This window comes from Fusarium oxysporum, chromosome 8 (assembly GCF_000149955.1).
Source record: "Fusarium oxysporum f. sp. lycopersici 4287 chromosome 8, whole genome shotgun sequence".
NCBI classification, from domain to species: Eukaryota; Fungi; Ascomycota; class Sordariomycetes; order Hypocreales; family Nectriaceae; genus Fusarium; species Fusarium oxysporum.
The window spans coordinates 661,403-683,197 of NC_030993.1; the positions used below are offsets into that span (position 1 = coordinate 661,403).

Here is a 21,795-nt window from a genome sequence, read left to right on the forward strand (position 1 = left end):
CCGACTGATCAGCCATAAATGTGTGGGATCAAGAGGTTTCCATGCAGGTGGTTGAATCAACACACTTGCAGGGCCATGTGACGGTATTCTATTCAAAATCCACAAGTATTACAGATAGACTCGCTTACTCGGCAGCATCTTTGGGCAGCAGTCAAATCTGGGCAAGTAATGCGGGTTGACTCAAGATTATACATCATCTCTTATTATAACCAATGTTTATTTTACTGTATGACTGTTGTTACAATTTTCTAGTCAAAGTAGAAGAGAATATCAACTATCTTCCAAGCAACAAAGATCCTAGACACGCCGACATAATGGATGTTCAAGTCGGTCTTCTTCATCTATAATACCCCAATAGGTCTCACCACCCTTCAGGCTATCGCGGTTGATTCTATCTTTTTTCCCCCAAGCTTAGCTTTCTGATGCGGGTTAGTATCAGTCAACTAACATGTGTATGAAATGAGACACCTACCACTAGTGGGCAAGCGCACACGAAACTGAGCGCAGCGGCCGCCATGAAAAAGGCCCAGATGCTCTTCATAGCACTCGCGATCTCTGGGATAACCACGGCCTTTTCGTCTTCAGAGAGAGCTTTGAACACGGCGCTGCTGGTGCCCGCAATCAAGTTGCCAATGTCAGTATCGGAGGCTGTTGGCAAGGCGTTGCCGACTTTGTCAACGGCGACGTTGTGGAACAGGCTGCCACTGATAGCGAGAAAGAGTACCATTCCGAGATCCTGGGCTAGAGTCAAGGTTAGCTGGAGACAACGCCGAATAGTTTGCCAGGGGAGACTTGCAAATCGTCATGGCACCAACTGCATTGGCAATTTCGTGGGTGGGAACCAGTGACTGCATGATGGCGAACCCAGCGACGATATAGCATCCCGCTCCGGCTCCAACAAGTATGTTGTAGCCGTATACCTTGCCATTAGATGTGGTGTCATCAATGGTGTCTGGAGGGTGTTAGAACAGACTATCAGAATGATGAGCAACTCACACATTAGAGCACTACCGATGAGCGCAAGGGCACTACCTCCGATGTACCAAACAGGAATCAGTCCGTATTTTGGCATCAGAAAGCCATTCAGCATTGAGACAGCAACCATAAACATGATCAAAGGAAGTAAACGAACGCCAGCCTCGAGTGCTCCGTCACTCTGAAGATGTCAGTGAGAATGTTTCATAATGCAGTCGGAACTCCTACCTTGATGAATTGAAAGTATAGAGGAACGAAGTAAGTCATGGCCTGGACTTGGTTAGTCAAAGTATTCCTTTCGATACTCAGTGACCTACTAAGATGATGCCTGAAGATAGGAAGACTTGGAGCTGCATGTTGATCAGAATCCACTTCTTGAAGAAGTGCAAGGGATACAAGCGGTTTTCCTTGGAGACTAGAGGATGTAGTTTAAGTAGGACTATAAAGGCCACCAGGAGAACGCCGGTGACAGTCCAGAGTGCAATGATGGTCCCTGAGTGAAATGAATAGACAACACCGCCGAAGGTCAGCGCAACGGTCAAGCAGGCAGATCCCGCCAGGAAGATGACTGCGTTAATCCAATCGACAAGGCGGAGCTTCTCCGCGAGAGATTTAGTAGGGCTGGGGTCGGTACTAGGAAATAGAAGGAAGTACGCAGGGGCAAAAACAGCGCTGATGGGAAGATTGATGTAAAATCCCTGGGTATCGAGTCAGTAAGTGTTGAATGAGAGAAAGAACGAAAGATACATACCCATCTCCAGGTTGCGCTGCTTGCTGCGAATGCGCCACCAACCTATCGAGAATGATCAGTCCGCATAAAGTAAACGGCTGGTTGGGAGGTAGAGCTTACAACAGGACCAAGAACACTGCCGATGCCCCACACAACAGTACTTCCAGCAAGGTAAGCTGGCTTCTCTTGCTGGTTGGTAAGGACCGAGACATATGTCAAAGTGCCAGAATACATCCCAGAACCACCGATACCAGCGATGACACGGCCGATGATGAGCGCTTGAATATTAGGTGCAGCACCGCATACAGCACTCCCGGCCTCGAAGAGGAAGATGTTGAAGATGTAGACCCATTTGATGTTGAAGACGCCATATACTTTGCCCCAGAGGAGAATGAACATGGTGCCGAGAGCGAAACCTGTACCGATCCATGACATGAGCTCGAGATGGCCGAAGTCGTTGATGATACTGGGCTGGATATTTGCAACGATGGTATTGTCGATTGCGAAGAGGAGTGTTGTAGACAGCATTGCTGCATAGGCAACAGCCCACTAAACGAAGTCATCCTATGTTAGCAAGATAGCTTGAAAGGCCAAGATTTCCGGAAGCACTCACTCTCCATCCCTGAATGCTACGCTGTCCGGTTTCATTGAGAGATGCGTCGCTACTACCAGCGAGGTCGCCGGGAGTATGCGGGCTTCTGGGTGTTGCATCTGCAGGCTTCTCGGTACTTTGATCACTCATGGTTGTGTGGATTCAGGTGGGATCTTGGTACTTTGATAGTGAAGAATGATAAGGTAGCTTTTTGTTTTCCGCACGAAAAGGGAGCATTTTTGTCAAGTAGAAGACTTGCAGCGAGATTATACGAGAGCAGGGACGGACACGGGGCGGACGCGGACAGAGTGGGGCCGTCTTGACAGAGCACCAAAAGACCTGCGATCAGTCAATACCAACTCCGCTTGTTGCGCTAGTCCGCTTGACACCGAGGAAGACAGCCGATTGGTCATATCCAAGTGTGACGCCGAACTACAGCTCAGCAGCGACTTAGCACTGACCGCCAAGGGTGAGTTCAAAATATGGCAGGAATGTATCCGAAGAACTATTGCAAAATGAGAAGCTTGGAGGAGTATCAGTTCAGAGAGCTCAATGGGAGCTATGCTGCCTAGCATTGTTCTGATCACGATAGCTAAGCATTCTCGGAAACTAATTCCTTGCCTGTCAGAGGAAAAGAATGCAATTGTGTCGTGTCTAAACTAGGACCCAGACTCAATTTGGATACGTTCCATCGTGTTTCACAGCATATTGTCTACGTAGCCTTTCCGTTCTCCGCCTTTGTTCCATCAATCTCGTGTTGATGACGTCGAAGACTCATGTACTCGTCCAGAATAGTCTTGTAGCCACTTGGCTTATATCTCACAAACCATTCTTCAAAAGCATTGCTCTTACGGAACGGGTTGAGCCCGAGGTCCTTCATCAGAGTGTCGATGTACTACTCGCCGTCAGTAAAATGAAGTAACACGGACATACACCCAAAGCCTTCTTACAGGAATGTAGTCGTATATGAAATACGAATGTTTCTTGCCTTGCTCAAGATACCTCTTTCTCGCCCAGGCATTGAAGTTTGCAGCCTTAGCCTCCATCTCTTCTCTTGGTGGCAGATCTCGCCATCCGAGCATCCATGTCACGCCCCAAAGCGCTTGGAGCTCAGCTGCAAGTGGCGCGAATGCGGAATGGATGTGCCCCGGAAACAAAATCGATCGATCACCCCGCGCTGCCAGCTCAGGTACCACTAGACGGCGGTAATGTCTGTTGGGGCCGTGCCCGGTTCTCTTACTTGCTTTGGAGTCGCCGTATTGGCTTGCCGCATCGCGAAGGTATGGCAGAAGCTCGTCCACAGTCCTTTCGGCTTTCTCATCAAGCATAGTCCATCGGGAGAATTCTTCGGAGTCATACTCCAGACCGAGCTCACGTCTGAGACTAGGTTCGAATGCATCGTACCTCTTGTCGAAACCCGTGCAGTGAATCACGATATCGCTCGCGATGGAGTATCCGTTCTTCAAGTCCACGACATCCTTGTGGGAAAGAGTATTGATCTCGGTCGAGTGAATAGTAACGTCGCCGTTATGGAACGTCTCCCAAAAGTCAGGGGCGGTAGCGATGCCAATACCACCACTCCCCCAAAATACTCTGCAGTGAAGGAATGTCAGTCAAACAACTACAACAGTGATATCTTGGGAGTCTAATGCCTTACCCATCGCTATAGGGTCTAGGGCGCAGCTTTTCGGCATTCGGTGTTCTCCAGTAGTCTGCGTGAGATACTGAGATATAGTTCGTAGTTCACCAGTACACGTTGGTCAAAAGACGTCCCAAGGCATTACGCTGGAAGAAGTTGTAACACATCCCAGAGATAGAAATGATACAGGGACTGAAGCTCGAGGCAAATCGAGTTGAGATGTGGTCAGCAATATTCCAAAGCCCCATGAACGTTGGCGCATAGATGCTAAATGGGCCAGATTCTCCGTCACGCATCACCCAGTCCACCTTCTTCCCAGCGCATAGCAGATGATAGACCGCATCATATGAAGACTTTGAACGGCCGACGACGACAGTATGCTGTACGCTGTCGTTTATATAACCCTGGTACTTTCCAAGTTCGAGGGAGTGGATAACAGGCTTTTCAAAGTCTTCTCGTGGCCATTGAGGAATGATGGGACTCGAATTGGCGCCCGTGGCGTATATGAGCTTTCGACACGCCAAGGGCTTCTTTTCTCTGATGTTGAGTACCCAGCCATCCGATTCGGGGCCTCTCTTCACCTTTTCAACGCGGGTGTTGAGACGCAACCGAGGCATCAGGTTATGGTCTTTGGCAAAGCTCTCCAGGTATTTCTGTATTATCTTCCCAGATACAAACCCATCGGGTGATACATCCTCCTCTGGCATGGGATAGAAGGAATACTCGAACAAAGGGTGGCTGATCTGAGCGAAAAGGCTGGGGTAAATACGCTCCTTGGACCATACTCCGCCGACTGTCTTGCCGTCGTCAAGGATGAGGAGGTTCGTCTCAGGAGCAAGCTCGAGGAATGTTCGGGCAGCCACCAACCCATACCATCCTATTACGTCCTGTTAGTCGGATCAAAAGCTTGCATTGCGTCAACGCCTTACCTGCACCAACCACAATAACATCAAACATCTCCATAGTTTGGTTCATCGTCATGCTGTTCCAGTCGAGAACGCAATTCGTGTATACTGCAAACCCTTGAACTTGGTCCCGGGTGGAAGAAACGATAAGTTGTCTTTAGTAGGTATTGGTCATACAAGACTCCGCCTGCTTATCTCTTGGCTCTGATTCCGGCGGCCCGGCCCGTTCCGGGTCCGCTCCGGATCTACCCTACGGACGGCCGAAGGGATTCGTCCGAATCGGCCGCGGTGCAGCGGTTCTCAAACGGCCGCCATCGGAGCAACCGAATTTGGCTCAGTACTATTCAATTCCGCCGATAAGGTCTTTTCCGACGAGTGAAACGTGATGAGCCTTCGGCTACGTACCAATGCTCAAAGCCAAGAGTGTTGTGAGAACGAATTTGGAGGCTGAATACGACATTTGCGAATATAAATGTGAAAAAGGTACTCGGCTTTACAACAGAAACTACTTCATAATTAACCTTTCAGTATCAGCTACCAAGCAAAGAATTGTGCATCTTTATCAATAGTTTGTCAGAGATCCTTCTTTGTTTACTTCAGATCCCTTGTTCACTCGCTTACATCTGGGAACAGACATCGCATCTCAAATCCGCTCAGTATAACGACAATGCCTCACTTCCGGGAGTCATCTTCAAGCTCGTCGACCACGGGTATCGATCTATATCCACATAATTCCAATCAACGCATCGTGAGCGACGATGAATATGCAGCTCTTTCGCCAGACGAGCCACTATTGAGCGAGCAGCTTGAGCCTATCGCAGTTGTGGGAATGGGCAAGTTCTATCGCTTCCTCGATATGCGCCTGTGTTGCTGACTGCTTGACTACAGGATGCCGTCTCCCGGGCGATGTCAGCTCTCCATCTGACTTCTGGAAGTTGATGATGGAGAAGAGGAGCGGCCAGACGCCCAAGGTTCCCGCGTCAAGATTCAATATTGATGCACACTTCCATCCGAATAATGATCGTCCTGGTAGCTTTGGCGTTCTCGGCGGTTACTTTCTCAACGAAACATTGCAAGAATTCGATCCCGGGTTCTTCGGTATCACACCAGTTGAAGCTACATGGATGGGTGAGTCACCTTTTCTCTTGGGAATGCTCCTCCAATATGTTGGCTAACAGTGTTATAGATCCGCAACAGCGAAAACTTCTCGAAGTCGTCTACGAAGCCTTCGAGTCAGCCGGTCTGACTCTTGACCAGCTCTCTGGATCTGATACGGCCTGCTTTATGGCCACCTTCACTGCCGACTTCCAGCAGATGTCTTTCAAGGAGCCTTCCTTCCGCCACAGCTTGGCAGCTACCGGTGTCGACCCCGGTCTTCTTAGCAACCGAGTCAGCCACGTCTTCAACCTCCGAGGCCCCAGTATTGTTGTCAACACGGCGTGTTCCTCTTCTGTCTACGCCCTGCACAACGCATGCAACGCGCTCCGAACCCACGAGTGCTCCGCCGCAGTCGTTGGTGGCAGTAACCTCATCCTCACTGTCGACCAGCATATGAACACAGCCAAATTGGGCGTGCTGTCGCCAACATCGACTTGTCACACTTTCAACAGCTATGCCAACGGCTACGGGCGTGCTGAGGGTGTCGGCGCCATTTACCTGAAGCGTCTGAGCGATGCTGTGAGGGATGGTGACCCCATTCGCGGAGTCATACGGTCAAGTACGACTAACAATAATGGAAAGGCAGCAGGTGTAGGAATTACATATCCTGGCTTTGATGGACAGAGAAACGTCATGAGACACGCCTATCAGCGCAGCGGACTGGACCCATGCTCACTGGGTATTTCGACTGCCACGGAACCGGAACAGCCATAGGCGATCCACTCGAAGTCCACGCAGTATCTGACATTATGAACACAACAAGGACAGATGCAGATGGGCCACTGAACATTGGCGCCGTGAAAACGAACATTGGGTATTCTGGAGCGGCCAGTGGGCTGTCTGCAGTCATCAAGGCCATCTTGATGGTGGAGAGAGGCATCATACCGCCGACTCATGGTGTCACTGAGTTGAACCCCAGGATTGACTGGAAAGGATGGAGGGTTCATGTGCCTACAGAGGCAACTCCTATGCCTCGACACTTGCCAGTCATGCGAGTGAGTGTCAACTCTTTCGGGTACGTACAAACTTCATTGCTGCCATAGCCACCACTGACCATTATAGGTACGGCGGTACAAACGCCCACACGATCGTCGAAAGCCCTAAGTCTCTGCTCAGTATGCCCCAAAACTACAGGTATTCGATGCCCGGCCAGAGCACGAAGACCAAGTTGGCACGAGGAGCAATCAATCGAAGCCGGCCATACCTGCTGGTGTTTTCAGCCCACGACGCTGGAGCTCTGAGGCGCAATGCCATAGCTCATGGCAAGGTTGCCGCCAAGTATAGTCTGCTCGACCTGTCTTTCACTCTTGCCAACCACCGTACGCGATTCCAAAGCAAAGGCATGGTAATTATGGCACCCAGAACCTTGCAGAACACGTTTACCGACGATATGCCTGGCTTCATAGTCGGTAAGAAGAATGAGACAGCACGTACGCTTGGTTTCATTTTCACTGGCCAAGGAGCGCAATGGGCAGGCATGGGTGCGCAGCTTATCACGCTCTATCCAACATTCCTCAAGGCAATTCGTCGTATGGACTTGATACTTGAGGATCTGGAAGACGCCCCCTCCTAGACACTAGAGGAGTGTCTGCTAGAGAACCAAGCTACCTCTCGTGTCGGAGAGGCTGAGTTCTCGCAGCCTCTTTGCACCGCTGTTCAGGTCGCTCTGGTACAGCTGCTCAAGGTCTGGGGTGTTCACCCATCAGTGACTATAGGCCACTCTTCAGGCGAGATTGCTGCTGCATTCACAGCCGGATACATCTCGGAAGCTGAAGCCATCCTAGCAGCCTACTACCGTGGGCAAGCTGTCAAGTGCATCGACTCAGCAGGTGCCATGATGGCTGTTGGTATTGGTGCTGAAGCCATTACACTATGCCTTGAAGCTCACCAGCCCAGGGTGGCCATTGCATGCCACAACTCGCCTGAAGGTGTCACTCTGAGTGGTGACGTTGAGGTGCTCAAGGTTCTAGAGGCGGATCTCAAAGCCGAGGGAACCTTTGCCCGCATCCTGCATACCAACGGAAAGGCCTACCACTCGCACCACATGCTCTCAGCAGTGGACAGATACGAAGGACTCCTACGAGACTCTAGGGAAAACGGCCTTCCTAGACTCATGTTTGACAAGACTAAGATGGTCTCATCTGTGACAAACTCGTTCCTCAAGGAGAATACCGTACTTGACGAAAAGTACTGGAGTGCCAACCTCACGAACACCGTGCTCTTCAACCAGGCCGTGCAGACTGCTCTCGCACGTAAGGATATGGCAATCGACACACTGATTGAAATCGGTCCTCATTCTGCTCTATCGGGGCCTATACGGCAAATCAAGGCACATTTGAGCGCTGACAAAATCCAATATCTCCCAACGCTCATCCGGGGCACCCGGTGCGCCGATCTGTACATCAAGCTCGCCGGTGAACTGTTCCTTCGTGACTATCCCATTGACCTGCATCGCATCACAGCAATTGAGGAGCTATCTCCGTCTGGAAAGATCACCTCGCGACGAGGTCATCTCATTGTGGATCTTCCCCTTCCCAATGGGACAAAGCCAAGAAGTTCTGGGCTGAATCTCGTGAGAGTAAGGAGCACCACTCACCGCGCTTCCCACGCCATGACATCCTTGGCCAGCTTACTATCGGTAGCTCCTTGAAAGAGCCAACATGGAGGAATGTGCTGCGTCTCAAGGACCTTCCCTGGCTCCGCGACCATTCCCTAGGCGGAGAAGCAGTCTTCCCAGCTGCCGGTTATCTCTCTATGGCTATGGAAGCCATCACGCAGCTCAATGAAATGTCAGAAGCTCCGCTAGAGATTGACTCGTACATCTTCAGGGATATCAGTATCCAGCAAGCCCTCGTGACTCCAGATGATGACGACGGTATCGAGACACTGTTTAACATGAGGCCTTCGAGGCTCAGCACAGACGAGACCATGCGATGGTGGGATTTCAACACCTCATCGATATCTACTGAAGGCCACGTCAAGAACCATATGACTGGCAGGATCCTCATAAACACGAACAAGCGTCGAGCCCTCGCCAGAACTGTACCCAATCTACCTCAGCGCGCCTCGGGAAAGCTCTGGAATCAAGCCTTGAAAAAGGTTGGCTTCAACTACGGTCCTACGTTCCAAGATATGGACAACATCACGTTTGATGGCATCTCATACTGTGCTCAGGCCACGACCAACATCAAGACGTCTGCCATGAAGGATGAGTCTCGTCACGTACTTCATCCAGCCATTCTCGACTCCTGCCTCCAGCTCATGATCGTCGCCATCTGGGCCGGTCGAGCCAGCGCGATGAAGTTCGGCGCTGTTCCCGTCACCGCCGAAGAGATCGTTGTTTGGAAGCCAACGCAAGCTCAGTTGGATGGGAGTTCCAGTGCGAAGGCCTTCTCCTGGATCGATCCCCCGTGGCCAGAGGCTTTTTAATGCCCACAATCAGCTGTTAGCAAGCGACGGGCAAGTCCTAATGGAGATCAAGAGCATGCAGTGCACTGCTTACGAGGCTGCCATACCGCAGAGCTTAGAAGACGTCACTCACCCACAGCCTTATAGCCATATTGTCTCGAAGCCAGACTTCTTACTTCTCAGAGGCAGCCAGAGCCACCTATCACTTGTCGACTTTATTGAACTCGCTCATTTCAAGAATCCGGCATTGAAGGTGTTGACTTCGGACACGGCAACTGCTACAGCTTTCCTGGCAAGACTTCCTAAGCCTTGCCTTACAGTAGCCACAGATGCTACTCATACCTCTGATGTCACTGCTGAGCTGAGCAGTTTCACAACCGTATCTGTGGAACCGTTGGTACTGACGGCTGATCTGACGGCGCAGTCTCAGCAGAAGCTCAAGTGCTCTTTTGACATCATCGCTGCCCCTAGCACGTCTCTCCATGAGCTCAGAATATCTCCGAACTTCTCTCAGAAGACGGTTGCGCCGTACTAGGAGGGGATATGTCTGCTCTGGCAGAACAAAGTCTGAGAGACGCCGATTCTCCGGTTTTGAATCATTCTTGGGAGAGTCCTTATTCGTCACTCGTATCGAGAAGACCAGCAACCCGACAGCAGCACCCATCCAGCTACTATATCACACTGATCCTCCCAGCTGCGTATATGGTTTGGAGCGTGAGCTTGAAAAGGTGGGTTTCAAGACTGAGCGCTTGAGGCTAGGCGAGACCTGCCCAGCTGGAGCCAATGTGATCGCCTTGGTTGATCTTGAAGCCCCTTTTATGGCCAGGATGTCGAAAGACGAGTTTTCGCATATCCAGAAGATCCTAAGCGAGGTTTCCAAAGTGTTATGGATGTCTTGCAGCGATGCATCGAAGGATACGACTCGCTCCGAGTATGCGATGACGGCAGGGCTCCTGCGATCCCTTCGTTCTGAACGAGCTTCTCTTAAAGCAACACTCGTGGACTTTTCTATTGATGACCTTGCTTCTGATGCATTTGGCACAAGAACATCAGATCTCGCATCGGTCTTCTTTACTGGTGAGCAAGAACTGGAGACGGAGTACATTTCCAAGGACGGCCAGCTCCTCATCAACCGACTTGTTCCATTCGACAGGATCAACGAGAGATACGCTCTCACTGACGAGGAGACCCAGTCCCAGCCCTTTGACCCAGAAGCTAGACTGGACGGTAAGATTGACTCTGGAAAGGTTGTATTCTCTCACTGTAACGCCGATGGGGCGGCATTGAAACCCACCGAGGTAGAGTTCCGAGTCATAGCAACAGGTCTTACCGATGAAGACAAAGCTGTCATATCAGGCTCCTCTCCCGGCCCTGACTTCAGCCATGAGGCCTCTGGCATCGTGACACGGATTGGGAATGCCGTTACAAGGGTGTCGCCCGGCGACCGTATGGTGACCTTCAGTGCAGGCACGCTGTCAAGCTTTCAGCGCGTCTCGGAGTATCTTGTACAAAAGCTCCACGATTCTGAGGACCATGAGGCTACTGCAGGTCTCCCGATGTACTATGGTCCTGCTCTCTATGGCCTTGAGACACTTGCAAAGCTCGAGCCCAATGAGTCTGTTCTTGTACTTCCCGGCTCAGGAATCCTTGGAGGAGCCGCGATCAGAGTCACACAAGCGCTCGGGGGTCGATTTTACGTCGCAGTCAGGAACGATACCGAGGCCGAAGAGGTGCAAAGTTCTTTTGGCCTTTCTAGAGACCAGATTTTGGTTGACTATACTCCTGAGCTGCTTCACGAATACGAAATCGACGTGGTGTTCTCAGGCAGTTCAGTCGAGCCAGCAATATCACAAGAGTCGTGGAGAAATATGCCGGCCTTGTCACGATTTGTGAACTGTGGCAAGATGCCTGTAGGCTCGTCCTTGGACTCTGCGTCTGCCTCCCGCGGAGCAAGCTACCTACCAGTCAACCTCATTGGCCTCTTCAAGCGGCCCCAGGTTCTTGGTCGACTCCTTGAGCGTATTATGAGACTCCACAGGGACGGCTTACTCCCTGTCCCACCTTTGACAGTTAGCAGTATTTCGGACATCAACAGCTCAATTGTCCTTTCCTCTGCTCTCAACAGCAGCGAAACCACCATCACCCATACAAAGGGTAGCACTGTAGACGTAACCCGCACCCCTCCACGTCTTGAGTTGCACTCGGATGCCACTTACCTCCTCGTAGGATGCCTCGGTGGCCTGGGGCGTAGCCTCACGACGTGGATGATGAAGCGAGGAGAGCGGAACTTTGCATTTCTGTCTCGTTCGGGAACGGATTCTGAGCAGGCTGCCCTTTGCGTCCGGGACCTGGAAGCCCGAGGTGCCCTGGTGCAGGTCTTCAGAGGCGATGCGGCTATCAAGGAAGATGTCGAAAGAGGCGTAGCCTCGATACCATCCGATAAGCCTCTCCGGGGTATCGTAAATGCTGCCATGGTCTTGCGAGTAAGTTGTGCTTACTTTCACGTGTTCATCGATTCAACTGACACTTGTTGCAGGACGGCCTTTTCCAGAACATGAGTTACGAAAGCTGGACAAGGTCCATTCAGCCAAAGGTCCTCGGTAGTAAGAACCTTCACGGAGCAACAGCCAATTTGCCTCTGGACTTCTTCCTCATGACTAGTTCTGTGTCTGGAAGCCTTGGAACCCCAGCTCAGGGTAACTATGCGGCTGCAAACTCCTACATGGATGCACTTGCTCGCCTGCGTCGCCCTCAAGGCAAACCTGCATGTGCAGTCATTCTCCCCATGGTTCTCGGAGTGGGAGTCGTTGCTGAGAATCTGGACCTCGAGAACTCGCTCACTCGCAAGGGTATGTATGGTATTGACGAGGAGGCTCTACTGGACGCTTTTGAGGTGTCAATCTTGGAGCAACAGCGTCCGCAAGATGATGGCGCCAGCTTTGATCATCTTGTCGTCGGCCTTGACCCTGCCGAGCTCCACAGGGCAAGAAAACAGGCTGACGGTGATGTTGATGCTTTCTGGGCCGCGGACCAGCGTTTCTCTATCCTCCTTGACAGTATGAATCAACTCGACGGCGCGAATCAAGGCGATGGAGAAGCAGGCTCAATTCTATCCCGGGTCAAGGCTGCCGACTCACCAGCGCAAGCCGCTTCCCTAGTGCGCGACCATTTCATCGCCAAGCTGGCCAGGGTGCTTCTTCTCGACGTAGAGGAGTTCAGTGATGAAAGCTCTGGACGATCGATCGCGAGTTACGGTATTGATAGCATGATTGGTGCCGAGCTACGGAATTGGATCTTCAAGGAGTTGGGGCTGGATGTTGCTTTCCAGCAACTTCTGAGCCCATCTTTAACAATTCCTAAGTTCGCTGAGCTTATCTGTGTTTCTCAGGGTATTTTTGTGAATGCTGAATAGAGCAAGAGATAATGTAGGCATAGATGATGGGATAGAAATAGACAACCTTGAGAAAATTGCAAAGACGGAATTCCTTCACGTAAATGAAAGACTATATTACTCCTTCCTTCGAAATCATTCTTGTACATCACTAAATAAGCCACTCCAAATTCCCGATCCCTGGACTCGGAAAGCCTGGGTCAATCACATCGCTGTGGCTTGCGCCAGTCCAATAGAGGAGCTTGGCATCCACAAGCGGCACACTTTACTTAACCTTTCGTGACTGGTGCGATCGACAAGTAGCGTGAGTGTGTGGCATTCTCCCGAGTGACTAGTCGGCGGCCGGGTTAAAGGAGGTCGCATCACTGTAATTAAGGCTCTGCTTTGACTTTACCGCTGCCTGAATTTCGCCCGTAGATGCATCATTGATAGATATTCAATATCGGCACTTGATATGGTCCAATCCTCCGTGTCTCGTTCCCTGTCACCAGCCAAAACATGCTTGCTATCTACAATCAATAGTGCACAAGTCGTCGAGGAAGAAAGCCATTGTCTTTGATGGTGTCTACGCTTTGACACTCGTTGCTTGGCGTGATCTTCTTCCGCGGTTATAGTGGGGAATATTCGCTCGAATGCGGTTTGGGCATTCCATGATTTGGGCCGGGTAACTTTATTCTTGCTTACGGTGGCGTGCGCCCTGAGGTGCTAGCTTAGTCTTGTACCAGATGTCAGGCTCTGATAATGGTCTGTATAATAAGCGCTCACTGTGTGCCCCTCGCTGGCTTGTCGGAAAGCTGTTCCTGTTTTCTCAAGTGTGCGAAATGTGATTTGACTGTGTTTTCTGGATATTTCCTTTTCTCATCGCAGGTTCCCTTCTACGGGATATCGCCAATATGATATCCAGCAGGGCTGTTATGGTACGTGTTGGCATCCCGGTTTTATGATAGTAGAATGCTGATCTTTCAGGGCTTTGAGTGGTCCTTCATGACCATCGCGTACATCACAGTCGCCTGTCGCATTTATGTCCGCCTGGTCATGAGAAAAGCACGATTGTTTTCAGCCGACTACTGGCTCATTCTTGGCTTGTTGTCTTGCCAGGGTTTGCTGATCTGTGACACCATTACCTACTCCATGGATGCAATGGATGATTTCACAATAGATAATGTGGCTATTAGAAAGGTAAGCATAAAATGCAACTATATTCGTGACATTTCTTCGCTCTTCAGTGTACTAGCTATCATATATACTGATCCCATCCTCTTGCTCAGATCCGATTCGCAACAAATCATTTCTTCGACACAGGCATATACTTTCCGAAATTCAGCATCATCGCATTCTATTTCAACCTCGTGCCGATTTCACAGCCAAAAATGCGCATTGCGCTCTATTGTCTAGCTAGTCTCACTACCTCTTTCGCAGTCATTACTTTCTTCTGTGATTGGTTCTGGTGCGGGCCTGATCCTTCGATCAACTGGTCAGTCATAATTTGGAAAACTCTGGGATACCTCTAACGGGATATTTAGGGCAAAAGGAGAGCAGGAATGTACATCCTTCACATCCATGACTCTTATGCGGCTTCTGTGGTCTATGAACTTTACATCCGAGGTGCTGAGTAAGTCTCAAGTTTCGTGGCCTAGCTGGGCTTTAAGCTCCTATTCCTGACCCCAAATTAGATGTTGCATATCCGATCCCACTACTGGCAACCCTCAAGATGACTTCAACGCGTAAGAAGATTGGACTAGCTGTTGTTTTCGGACTTGGTGTCATTACAATCGCCGTCAGCGTTGGTAGATTTGTAACCATGGTCTATGTTGATAATGCCATATCTATATGTCAGTCATCTCAACCTCACCTCAATCTTATATCTAACATACTCTTAGACATTTGGGCAACTGCCGAGATTTGCATCTCTGTCACAGTCGTTGCTCTCACGGCGGTCCGACCTCTTCTTCGAAAGCTCACCAACCTGAAATCTACAACATTACTGATGAGTGAAGACCGATCGGGTGTCCCAGCAATACCATTAAATCGTTCCCGGAAACTCGGAGGTTTTACTGGAGGATCGGTAGTCTACTGGCAGGGGACGGGAAAGAGCCATCAAAGGCATGCCGAGCCCATGGATCTGGAAGGTTCAGCTGGCAGTGAGACGGAACTGAACAACATAAATGGGATAACACTCACAGAACATGTTATAGTCTCGAGGGAGAGTAACGTTAACAGCATACCTGGGCAGCCAGAGTATAGTGTAAAAGTTTGAGTGCAAGCTGTGTGATAGAAAGATAAAACTATAGAGGTAATACACTTACGAACTTAGACAACAAGCCTTTTCCTCAATTCTTTCCGCAACACCATCAGTAACAACACCGCATCCAGTTCAGCCTTGGGCACTAACTACTACTATTCGGGGCGCTGTCAAAGGAGTTTAAAACCATTTGTCCGAAATATTATTGACATGGTTCCTCAATTTTCCGCCTAGACTGTCGTAATTACTCATACATCGTAGTTAAGCAAGATGACCCAGTTCGACTCTTGGCAGTAATCTTTGGTTTCCAGAGACGAAACATAAAACTGTTATATGCAATGCGATAAAGTCTAAGTTTAACGGACGAGGCTTAAGTATAATAGCCCTATAAAAGTATTAATGCGCCCCAAACCAGAAATCAACCGAGACCAGAACTTCGTTCATCATAACGTAAGCGAGTTAAAACTATTCTTCTCTTCCCATTCCTGAAGCTTCCTCTCAACCTGTGCAACACTTCGATGCCAATGTCCGCCCGACTCCTCAATGTGGCCCAGAGCGGCAAACAGTAACCTCGAAGATGCAACAACGCCGTTAATACTGTCGTGACTACCGCCATGCACCAGCTCGCGATGGAAGGCCTTCAGAGCCATGGTCAGCGGCCACGCGATAAATATGGCTTGTAGCATAATGATGTCGCTGTCGGCCTTCCACGGTGAGGGGAGGTTCAGGCGCACTGCAGTTGATATCTGAAAAGCAGCTGCCGTAGCACGACGTTGACTCTCAGCCGTCATGAGCGGTGGCAGACCTTGCTCTTCGCTCCGGGCAATAGCTGATTCATGGGAAAAGATCTCAGTTGCGCGGAGGTTTAGATACAGGCTGAAGGCAACGGGGTCCTCGCGGATAGATGTAGCGTTGAGGTGTCGTTTCAGCATTCCGAAAAGCACGTCTGTCTTCTTCACAAGATCGCAGTAGCCATCCCAGAAGCTCTTCGAAGTCCGCTTTTGTCCGTGGTCAAAACAGCATAGGGCTAGCTCTACCATGAGGACGCACCCTGCATAGGATGAGATCTCGGTGCTAAGCTCGAGGCCTATATCTGAGAGATAGGGCATCTTGAGCGGGACTAGATCGGATCTCAGTAAACCGGGTGATGGGAGGTTGATGTGAAACTTCTGGATGGTTTGAGCTTAGCGTCAAAGCGCTCTGAGAAAGTTGACGAGGGTTATCTTACCTTTATATCGCCCAGCATGCATTGCCATCCGGTACGTGTTTTGACGTAACTGAGCAATATGTACAAAGCCCAGAAAGTCCTTCTTCGTTCCTCTAGAAGAACCTGATCAGTCGTTTCAGGCAGGCTCAGGCCAGAGCCATCATGTCTTTGAGAGTCTTGAAATCCATCGCCTTCATTTCGTTTATCCATGTAGGGCAGTTCAAGCAGCCTGGATAGCATGACAGCACGCCCCAGTGTCATCCAGCTCCTCTCGAGCTTCCCAGCCATAGCCTCATATCTCCCGATAAAGAGTAGGGCCTGTAACAAATTAAGTTCGTTCAACTGGCCATCTCTTTCGCACTTTTCTGCATAGTTCCTTGCTAATATATAGCAAGCAGACTCTTTGTTCTGGGAAGTGGATGAGTGAGCGCATCCAGCGAGTGCAACTGCGTAAATGAGGGCGCTTATAGCAAGACCGCCTCCCATTGATTCTGCCGCGAATCGATCTTGGTTCAGGAAGGGAAAGGAGAAGTAAATAGATTCAAAGTAGTACTTGTGCAGTGCATTTAGTTCTGCGTGCGAGATTTCCTCTTCGGTGCCGCTATGAGCCAAAGATCGAGGCGATAGGCGAGTGAGGAGTATGTTATCCAGTGGTTCCAGGGCTGTAAGCTGATTGCACCAGTCGAAAGCCATGTTGGAGTCGGCCCCTGGATTGAACAGATCAATATCTAGCATGGGTGAGCTGTTAGTCGGCAGATCGATGGCCGTGCCCATGTTTCGGTGGCTGTCTAGCTCCATGGGGTTACGGCCAGTTGACGGACCTGCAGATCCGGGTACACTAGAGACACGTGATGGTGCCGTAGTCGCGAGATGGTACTGGGTGTTTGTGTCTGGTGTAATAGAGCCAAGGGCATCAGGCCAACGTGATGGCAAGACGGGCGCAGTAGTGGTGGAAGGTGGCTGTAAATGTGAGGTCATGGAACCTGTCCTTGGTCGCGGGGTCTCAAGAGCGAGCTGAGCTTCAGTCTTGGCCAATCGCTCCTGGAGCTCCTGCAGCTGTTCATCGCGAGTACGACGCTGAGAAATTGGGCTGTACCCGCAAGGTTGATTGAGCCGCTCGCATCGTCTTTGCAGGACATAGGCCAAAGCGTCAGCTCCACATGTCGATAGCCACGTACGTGCGTTCACCTATGTTCCAGTGGACGAGATACGCTGCCAGACTGAACTGGCTTGGTCTCGTATGGTATGGGATGGGATGGACGGAACAAACCTGCATTTTGGCAAAGCCCTGTCACACCGGACTTTTCGCTCTCTGCTCGTCGAATTGAGTCGTCAGTTCAGCAGTCGGAAACGGCACACAGTGCATATCGATCCGCAGACGGCTTGGATTGACTTGACTTGCCTGCAAATCTCGCATGCATGACGAGCCGTAAAGGGAGAACCGCCAGACGAAGATGGCCTGATCATCGCATATGATCTGTCTAGAGGTACTCAGGCAAACTTGAGTCGGTTCGCTCATACGGAATTTGACTTGATCAGTCGGGCATAGTCATACCACTCGTGAGTGAGAATGCTAAGATGAGTCTTTTGGTACTGGTGAGGGGAAAGGCAACGGAAGCCAGATTGCGATATGCAACAAACAAACAGGGACCGACATGAAGATGAAAAGAGCAATTTGCGGACCTGAACTCTCTTATCGATACCTACTGCAGGGGCCGTGCGCGCCGTCTGTCTTGGCTTTGCGCTTATTATTCCCCCGTGTAGGCATAACAAAACTCCGTTGATAAGCGACCTATGTACAAGGAAGAATGCGACTAAAAATAGATTCAAGAATGTCAAGCTTAAATAATAGAGTTTCTCGGAGGGTTTCACCTGGGGTATATAATTCAATCATCTCCGATAGGGTGTTTATCAGAATGAAGCCTTGGCTGCAACCTTCATCCATTGCGACAACACTCTTTGCAAAGTTTTACTTCAAAATTGATCAACTTCTCCTATGTTGCACCTCCCCCAAGCTGCTTCACGATGAGAGTCATGCTGGTCGACTCTCAGTTGAACGAGAAATATCCGTTGACCTGATACAGCTGACCATTTGCCTCCCACGACCCGCTCAATTGCTTCGAGCCACCCTTGGGGCACTGGTTGATGATGTCCCTAGAAGAATTAGACAGGTCAAATGTAATATCGTGTTACATACTCAGTAGCGTCCTGGTCACAATATTGATTAGCATAGCTCAGCAGTCAAAGCTGGAATACATACCCAGCAGTCCTTGAATCCTTTCTTGCCACCAGTGTTCTTGCGCTTGATCTCAACATTCAAGATAGTGTCTACACCAAGGCCTTTGACAGTATAAGATCCGGAGGTAGTGCAAGCCTCCTGGTAAGTACAACCGGAGTTACTGCACATTCGCTCGCGAGCATCCCAATAAGCTGTGATGAACTTTCCGACATCCTTGTTACCGTTGCCGAAGCAGTCTGCTGCCAGGGCCGAGGTGGCGAAGACAGTGAGGGCGTAGAGGTTGATGAGCTGCATTTTGTAGGAGTCGGTGGGATTTTGGTTTGGAGTTAAGTCTCGAGAAGCTTGAGTTGTTGTGAGATGATAGCATATTCAGATGGTTTTATAGTTGAGGACATATGGCAGGTCGGTGAAGGAACTTGATATGATTTTTACCAATACGAGTTTTCGCTTCTCGTGCGTGCATATCCAACGGTGCGTTTCTTCCGCACCATCCTTTTTGAGAATGATGCATTTTCGTTTGTCTCCGTCGACTGCTCTAGAATAGCTTAAGCGATGCCAGCTGAGATATCTCTTTGGCCACTGTTGCCGTTCGGTCGGCCGCCTCGTGGATAGTCGCACCCTATTGGTTTTCTTTCACTGATCCCATTCGCTATCGGTATAGGTCCACTCTGACAAAGCAGTTATCCTTGCGAATGGACCCCAATCATAGGCCGTGTAAGCTGTTAGTAATGTTGTGCGTTGGGTTATCATGCATATGGCCACTGCTGAGCCTCACTCATACTTGAATATTTATCTGCACTGGTTATGCTGTCTGACTTTTCCTGTGGACCTTCATTATTCCCTGGTGAAAGTTCTGACTTGTTTAAAGTCTTTTCATTTTGCTTAAACCCGCAGGGAAACCTCGGATATCAGGGCATTCGACTTCTTTTCTATCGTCTAGGTTCCCTAGGTTGGCAGTGAGACAGCACGATGGCCATGAGAGGTAATTTATTAAGGAACCGCTGTTTCTGCGGGTTACAAAAGGGGTCTTCTATCACATCTCTAGGCGATTCGCTCTATACGACATACGGCTTGTCATCCTTGAAGATCAACCCAGGCTTTCTCTCCGCCAAATCCAGAACCATCTCCGCAAAATAGCTATTCGCCCAAGCAAACCACGGTCGTGTAAAGACAGAAGAATTGTAGATATTCACACTCTCATGAATCAGTCCCAGACCAGAAGTATTCTCCAAAATCATGTTAAGTCGCTCAGTAATCTCATCTTCATCATCTGTTCCATAGATAGCTGAGACATGTGCCATAGGCCATGGATTAGTAGCGTTTGCGTGCGGTCCTCCAATTCCACTGAATGTCTTTCCAACGGCGTAGTATGGATTTGCTCGCGAGAACAGAGCAGACTTGGTTTTCTTGTATGTCGGATCGTCACGCTTGAGAAAGCCTAGGTACGGGAGGGAGACAAGACTCGGAACGTTGGCGTCATCCATGATGTACTGACCGCCGTATCCATTAGTCTCATAAGCGAAAATACCATTCGAAGTGAGAGTATGGTTCCAGACTGCCTGTCGAATGATCTTGGCGTGACCACGTAGCGTTGCAGAAAGGCTCTTTTGACCTCCAACTTTATCCAATACGTCGGCAACGTTATCGAGCTCGACTGACATCATGGCGTTGTCCGAGGTGATGTAATTGAAGACGGACAAGTCGTCTGAGGGACGGTGACTGCACGCAACAAGACCATTAGCGAGCTTGGGCTCGCCGTTTCCGCTGTTGGGTACTGGCGGTGAGAGTGATCCTGCTTGGCCAGTCCAGTTGTAGTAGCTAACGTAGGACCAGTCTTCAGCCCAGGTGCTTTGAGATTGCTCATCGATGACTCGAAGGATCTGCTTCATCGCAGATTTGACTGTCGATTATTAGTATAAATGTAAGAACATAAGGAGTCCATCAGCTCACAATTGTCGTTGATGAAAGAAGCATCTTTGGTATTATCATAGTATGATCGCACGATCTTGAGGAAGCCAGCCAGAGAGTCAAGTTCGTACTGAAAGTAGTTAGAAAACGGTATGGTAGCATGTCAGGGTGGTGGCATACCTTGCACTCGAATACTGTTTGGTTATCGACTCGTCTAAGAACCACTGGTGTTAGCCTGGCTATATGAAGAACATGGGGTTTTCGGTAGAACACACGGATTGACGGTTACAAGTGTAGCGTAGTCCTATTAATCGTGTTAGCAGAAATTGATACACAAGGTATTGCCAGATCAGCCGTGATATAACATCTCCTCGGGGTTCATACATTGACCGAAGGGCTCAAACCACTCTCGGGTGGAGGCTGGAAGGAACCTTGACACCTTTAGTTACGTCACGGTCACTCAGTGGTCGAATAGAATGGCACATACCACAATAAGGGTATTCGGAGATGTATCTCGCCTCGGTGTTGATGATAGCCTTGACGAGGGCCTTCAAGTTCTTATCCTGGGGAAGTAGCTTATACAAATGGGCAAACTGGTTGCCCGTGTCGCGTAGCCATTGGGCACTTCAATTCCTTGTTAGTGAATATCTGTGAAACGAAGACTTTTGCGTACGTGATGTCCTATGTATTTCATTAGCCAACGTTCTCTTGATAAAACTACAGAGACTTACACCAGTCACAATGAAAGCTAGATTCTTCTTGGGATCGAAATACTTGACCGTCGTGTCGAGCGTCGATGGGAAGGTGTTCTCAAAGAGACGCGCCAGATCGGGGTTCTTGACGCGTTTCTTGATGTCGCTAATGACTTTCTATCATCAAGTCAGCTATGCACGATCCAATCTCAAGGCCATCGTGAACGTACCTCAACGGCAGGGCTCTTGAAAGTCCTGCATTCTTCACTCGGTCTCATAAACGGCAGCTTCAACTTGCCCGAAGAAAGCGGCTTGTGCGGTTTCTGCGAATAGTCGACATAATCAGGACATGAACTTGGCGTGCGACTCTGCGGCTTGTAATCCTTCCAAGTCGCTGCATCAGCACCTTGCAAAAGAGCTAGCACACCAGTCACAGCGCTGAGGAATTTCATCGTTGCACTGTTCTTGACCAAATCAAGATGAAAAAAAAGGACAATCTCATTTTATCTATGGCAACCAAGGAAGCTTTAAAGTTTATACTCATCTCCGACGGGCCCGGAAGTCTATGCAGATCTTGTTCGGTATTGGCTTAAAATGCGGGGGAAAGTTGCACTCGAATCTGATTCTATGTAACGTTGAGACGTTGTCGGGCCTTTTGTAAACTATGAATATCGTGACGTAGTTCGCTTGATTTTTGGTTGAGTCTTGT

At 49.7% G+C, this 21,795-nt stretch overlaps 7 protein-coding genes across 15 annotated transcripts; 2 read left to right on the forward strand and 5 right to left on the reverse strand.

Annotated features, from left to right (window-relative positions):
- Positions 1–371: 371 nt before the first annotated feature.
- Positions 372–2,447, reverse strand: FOXG_02882 (uncharacterized protein; the record flags this gene model as incomplete). Its single annotated transcript, XM_018380351.1, has 9 exons — positions 372–419; positions 473–736; positions 816–952; positions 997–1,156; positions 1,204–1,245; positions 1,293–1,673; positions 1,727–1,768; positions 1,826–2,254; positions 2,319–2,447. 9 exons carry the CDS (start codon positions 2,445–2,447, stop codon positions 372–374), a joined length of 1,632 nt encoding a protein of 543 aa, XP_018236597.1.
- A 562-nt stretch (positions 2,448–3,009) lies between these two features.
- On the reverse strand, positions 3,010–4,917 carry FOXG_02883 (uncharacterized protein; the record flags this gene model as incomplete). Its single annotated transcript, XM_018380352.1, has 5 exons — positions 3,010–3,192; positions 3,248–3,890; positions 3,955–4,021; positions 4,082–4,813; positions 4,866–4,917. 5 exons carry the CDS (start codon positions 4,915–4,917, stop codon positions 3,010–3,012), a joined length of 1,677 nt encoding a protein of 558 aa, XP_018236598.1.
- A 591-nt stretch (positions 4,918–5,508) lies between these two features.
- Positions 5,509–12,819, forward strand: FOXG_02884 (uncharacterized protein; the record flags this gene model as incomplete). Its single annotated transcript, XM_018380353.1, has 10 exons — positions 5,509–5,551; positions 5,730–5,969; positions 6,028–6,558; positions 6,651–6,994; positions 7,134–7,277; positions 7,573–8,251; positions 8,491–9,409; positions 9,555–9,935; positions 10,102–11,890; positions 11,944–12,819. 10 exons carry the CDS (start codon positions 5,509–5,511, stop codon positions 12,817–12,819), a joined length of 5,946 nt encoding a protein of 1,981 aa, XP_018236599.1.
- Positions 12,820–13,534: 715 nt separating this feature from the next.
- On the forward strand, positions 13,535–15,115 carry FOXG_02885 (uncharacterized protein). The gene is made up of 6 exons (XM_018380354.1): positions 13,535–13,715; positions 13,765–13,977; positions 14,067–14,272; positions 14,322–14,410; positions 14,472–14,630; positions 14,679–15,115. Exons 1-6 carry the CDS (start codon positions 13,692–13,694, stop codon positions 15,053–15,055), a joined length of 1,068 nt encoding a protein of 355 aa, XP_018236600.1. The 5' UTR covers positions 13,535–13,691; the 3' UTR covers positions 15,056–15,115.
- Positions 15,116–15,313: 198 nt separating this feature from the next.
- FOXG_18426 (uncharacterized protein) lies at positions 15,314–17,945 on the reverse strand. 9 transcript variants are annotated; one of them, XM_018398501.1, is made up of 5 exons: positions 17,650–17,945; positions 17,518–17,559; positions 17,069–17,373; positions 16,269–16,975; positions 15,315–16,209 (listed from the first exon to the last, which is right to left on the reverse strand). In XM_018398501.1, the coding sequence occupies exons 1-5, from the start codon at positions 17,712–17,714 to the stop codon at positions 15,484–15,486; spliced, it is 1,845 nt and encodes a 614-aa protein (XP_018236603.1). In that variant the 5' UTR covers positions 17,715–17,945; the 3' UTR covers positions 15,315–15,483. The 9 variants fall into 9 exon arrangements, with proteins under 9 accessions (XP_018236601.1, XP_018236608.1, XP_018236609.1 ...); XM_018398499.1 differs by having other exon boundaries at positions 15,314–16,209; positions 16,269–17,373; XM_018398506.1 differs by having other exon boundaries at positions 15,314–16,209; positions 17,069–17,559.
- A 111-nt stretch (positions 17,946–18,056) lies between these two features.
- On the reverse strand, positions 18,057–18,857 carry FOXG_02888 (uncharacterized protein). Its single transcript, XM_018380355.1, has 3 exons — positions 18,508–18,857; positions 18,445–18,455; positions 18,057–18,401 (listed from the first exon to the last, which is right to left on the reverse strand). Exons 1-3 carry the CDS (start codon positions 18,778–18,780, stop codon positions 18,296–18,298), a joined length of 390 nt encoding a protein of 129 aa, XP_018236610.1. The 5' UTR covers positions 18,781–18,857; the 3' UTR covers positions 18,057–18,295.
- A 362-nt stretch (positions 18,858–19,219) lies between these two features.
- On the reverse strand, positions 19,220–21,594 carry FOXG_02889 (uncharacterized protein). Its single transcript, XM_018380356.1, has 9 exons — positions 21,317–21,594; positions 21,126–21,263; positions 21,068–21,075; positions 20,882–21,018; positions 20,779–20,825; positions 20,670–20,698; positions 20,575–20,608; positions 20,437–20,524; positions 19,220–20,386 (listed from the first exon to the last, which is right to left on the reverse strand). The coding sequence occupies exons 1-9, from the start codon at positions 21,536–21,538 to the stop codon at positions 19,542–19,544; spliced, it is 1,548 nt and encodes a 515-aa protein (XP_018236611.1). The 5' UTR covers positions 21,539–21,594; the 3' UTR covers positions 19,220–19,541.
- Between the last annotated feature and the right edge of the window lie 201 nt (positions 21,595–21,795).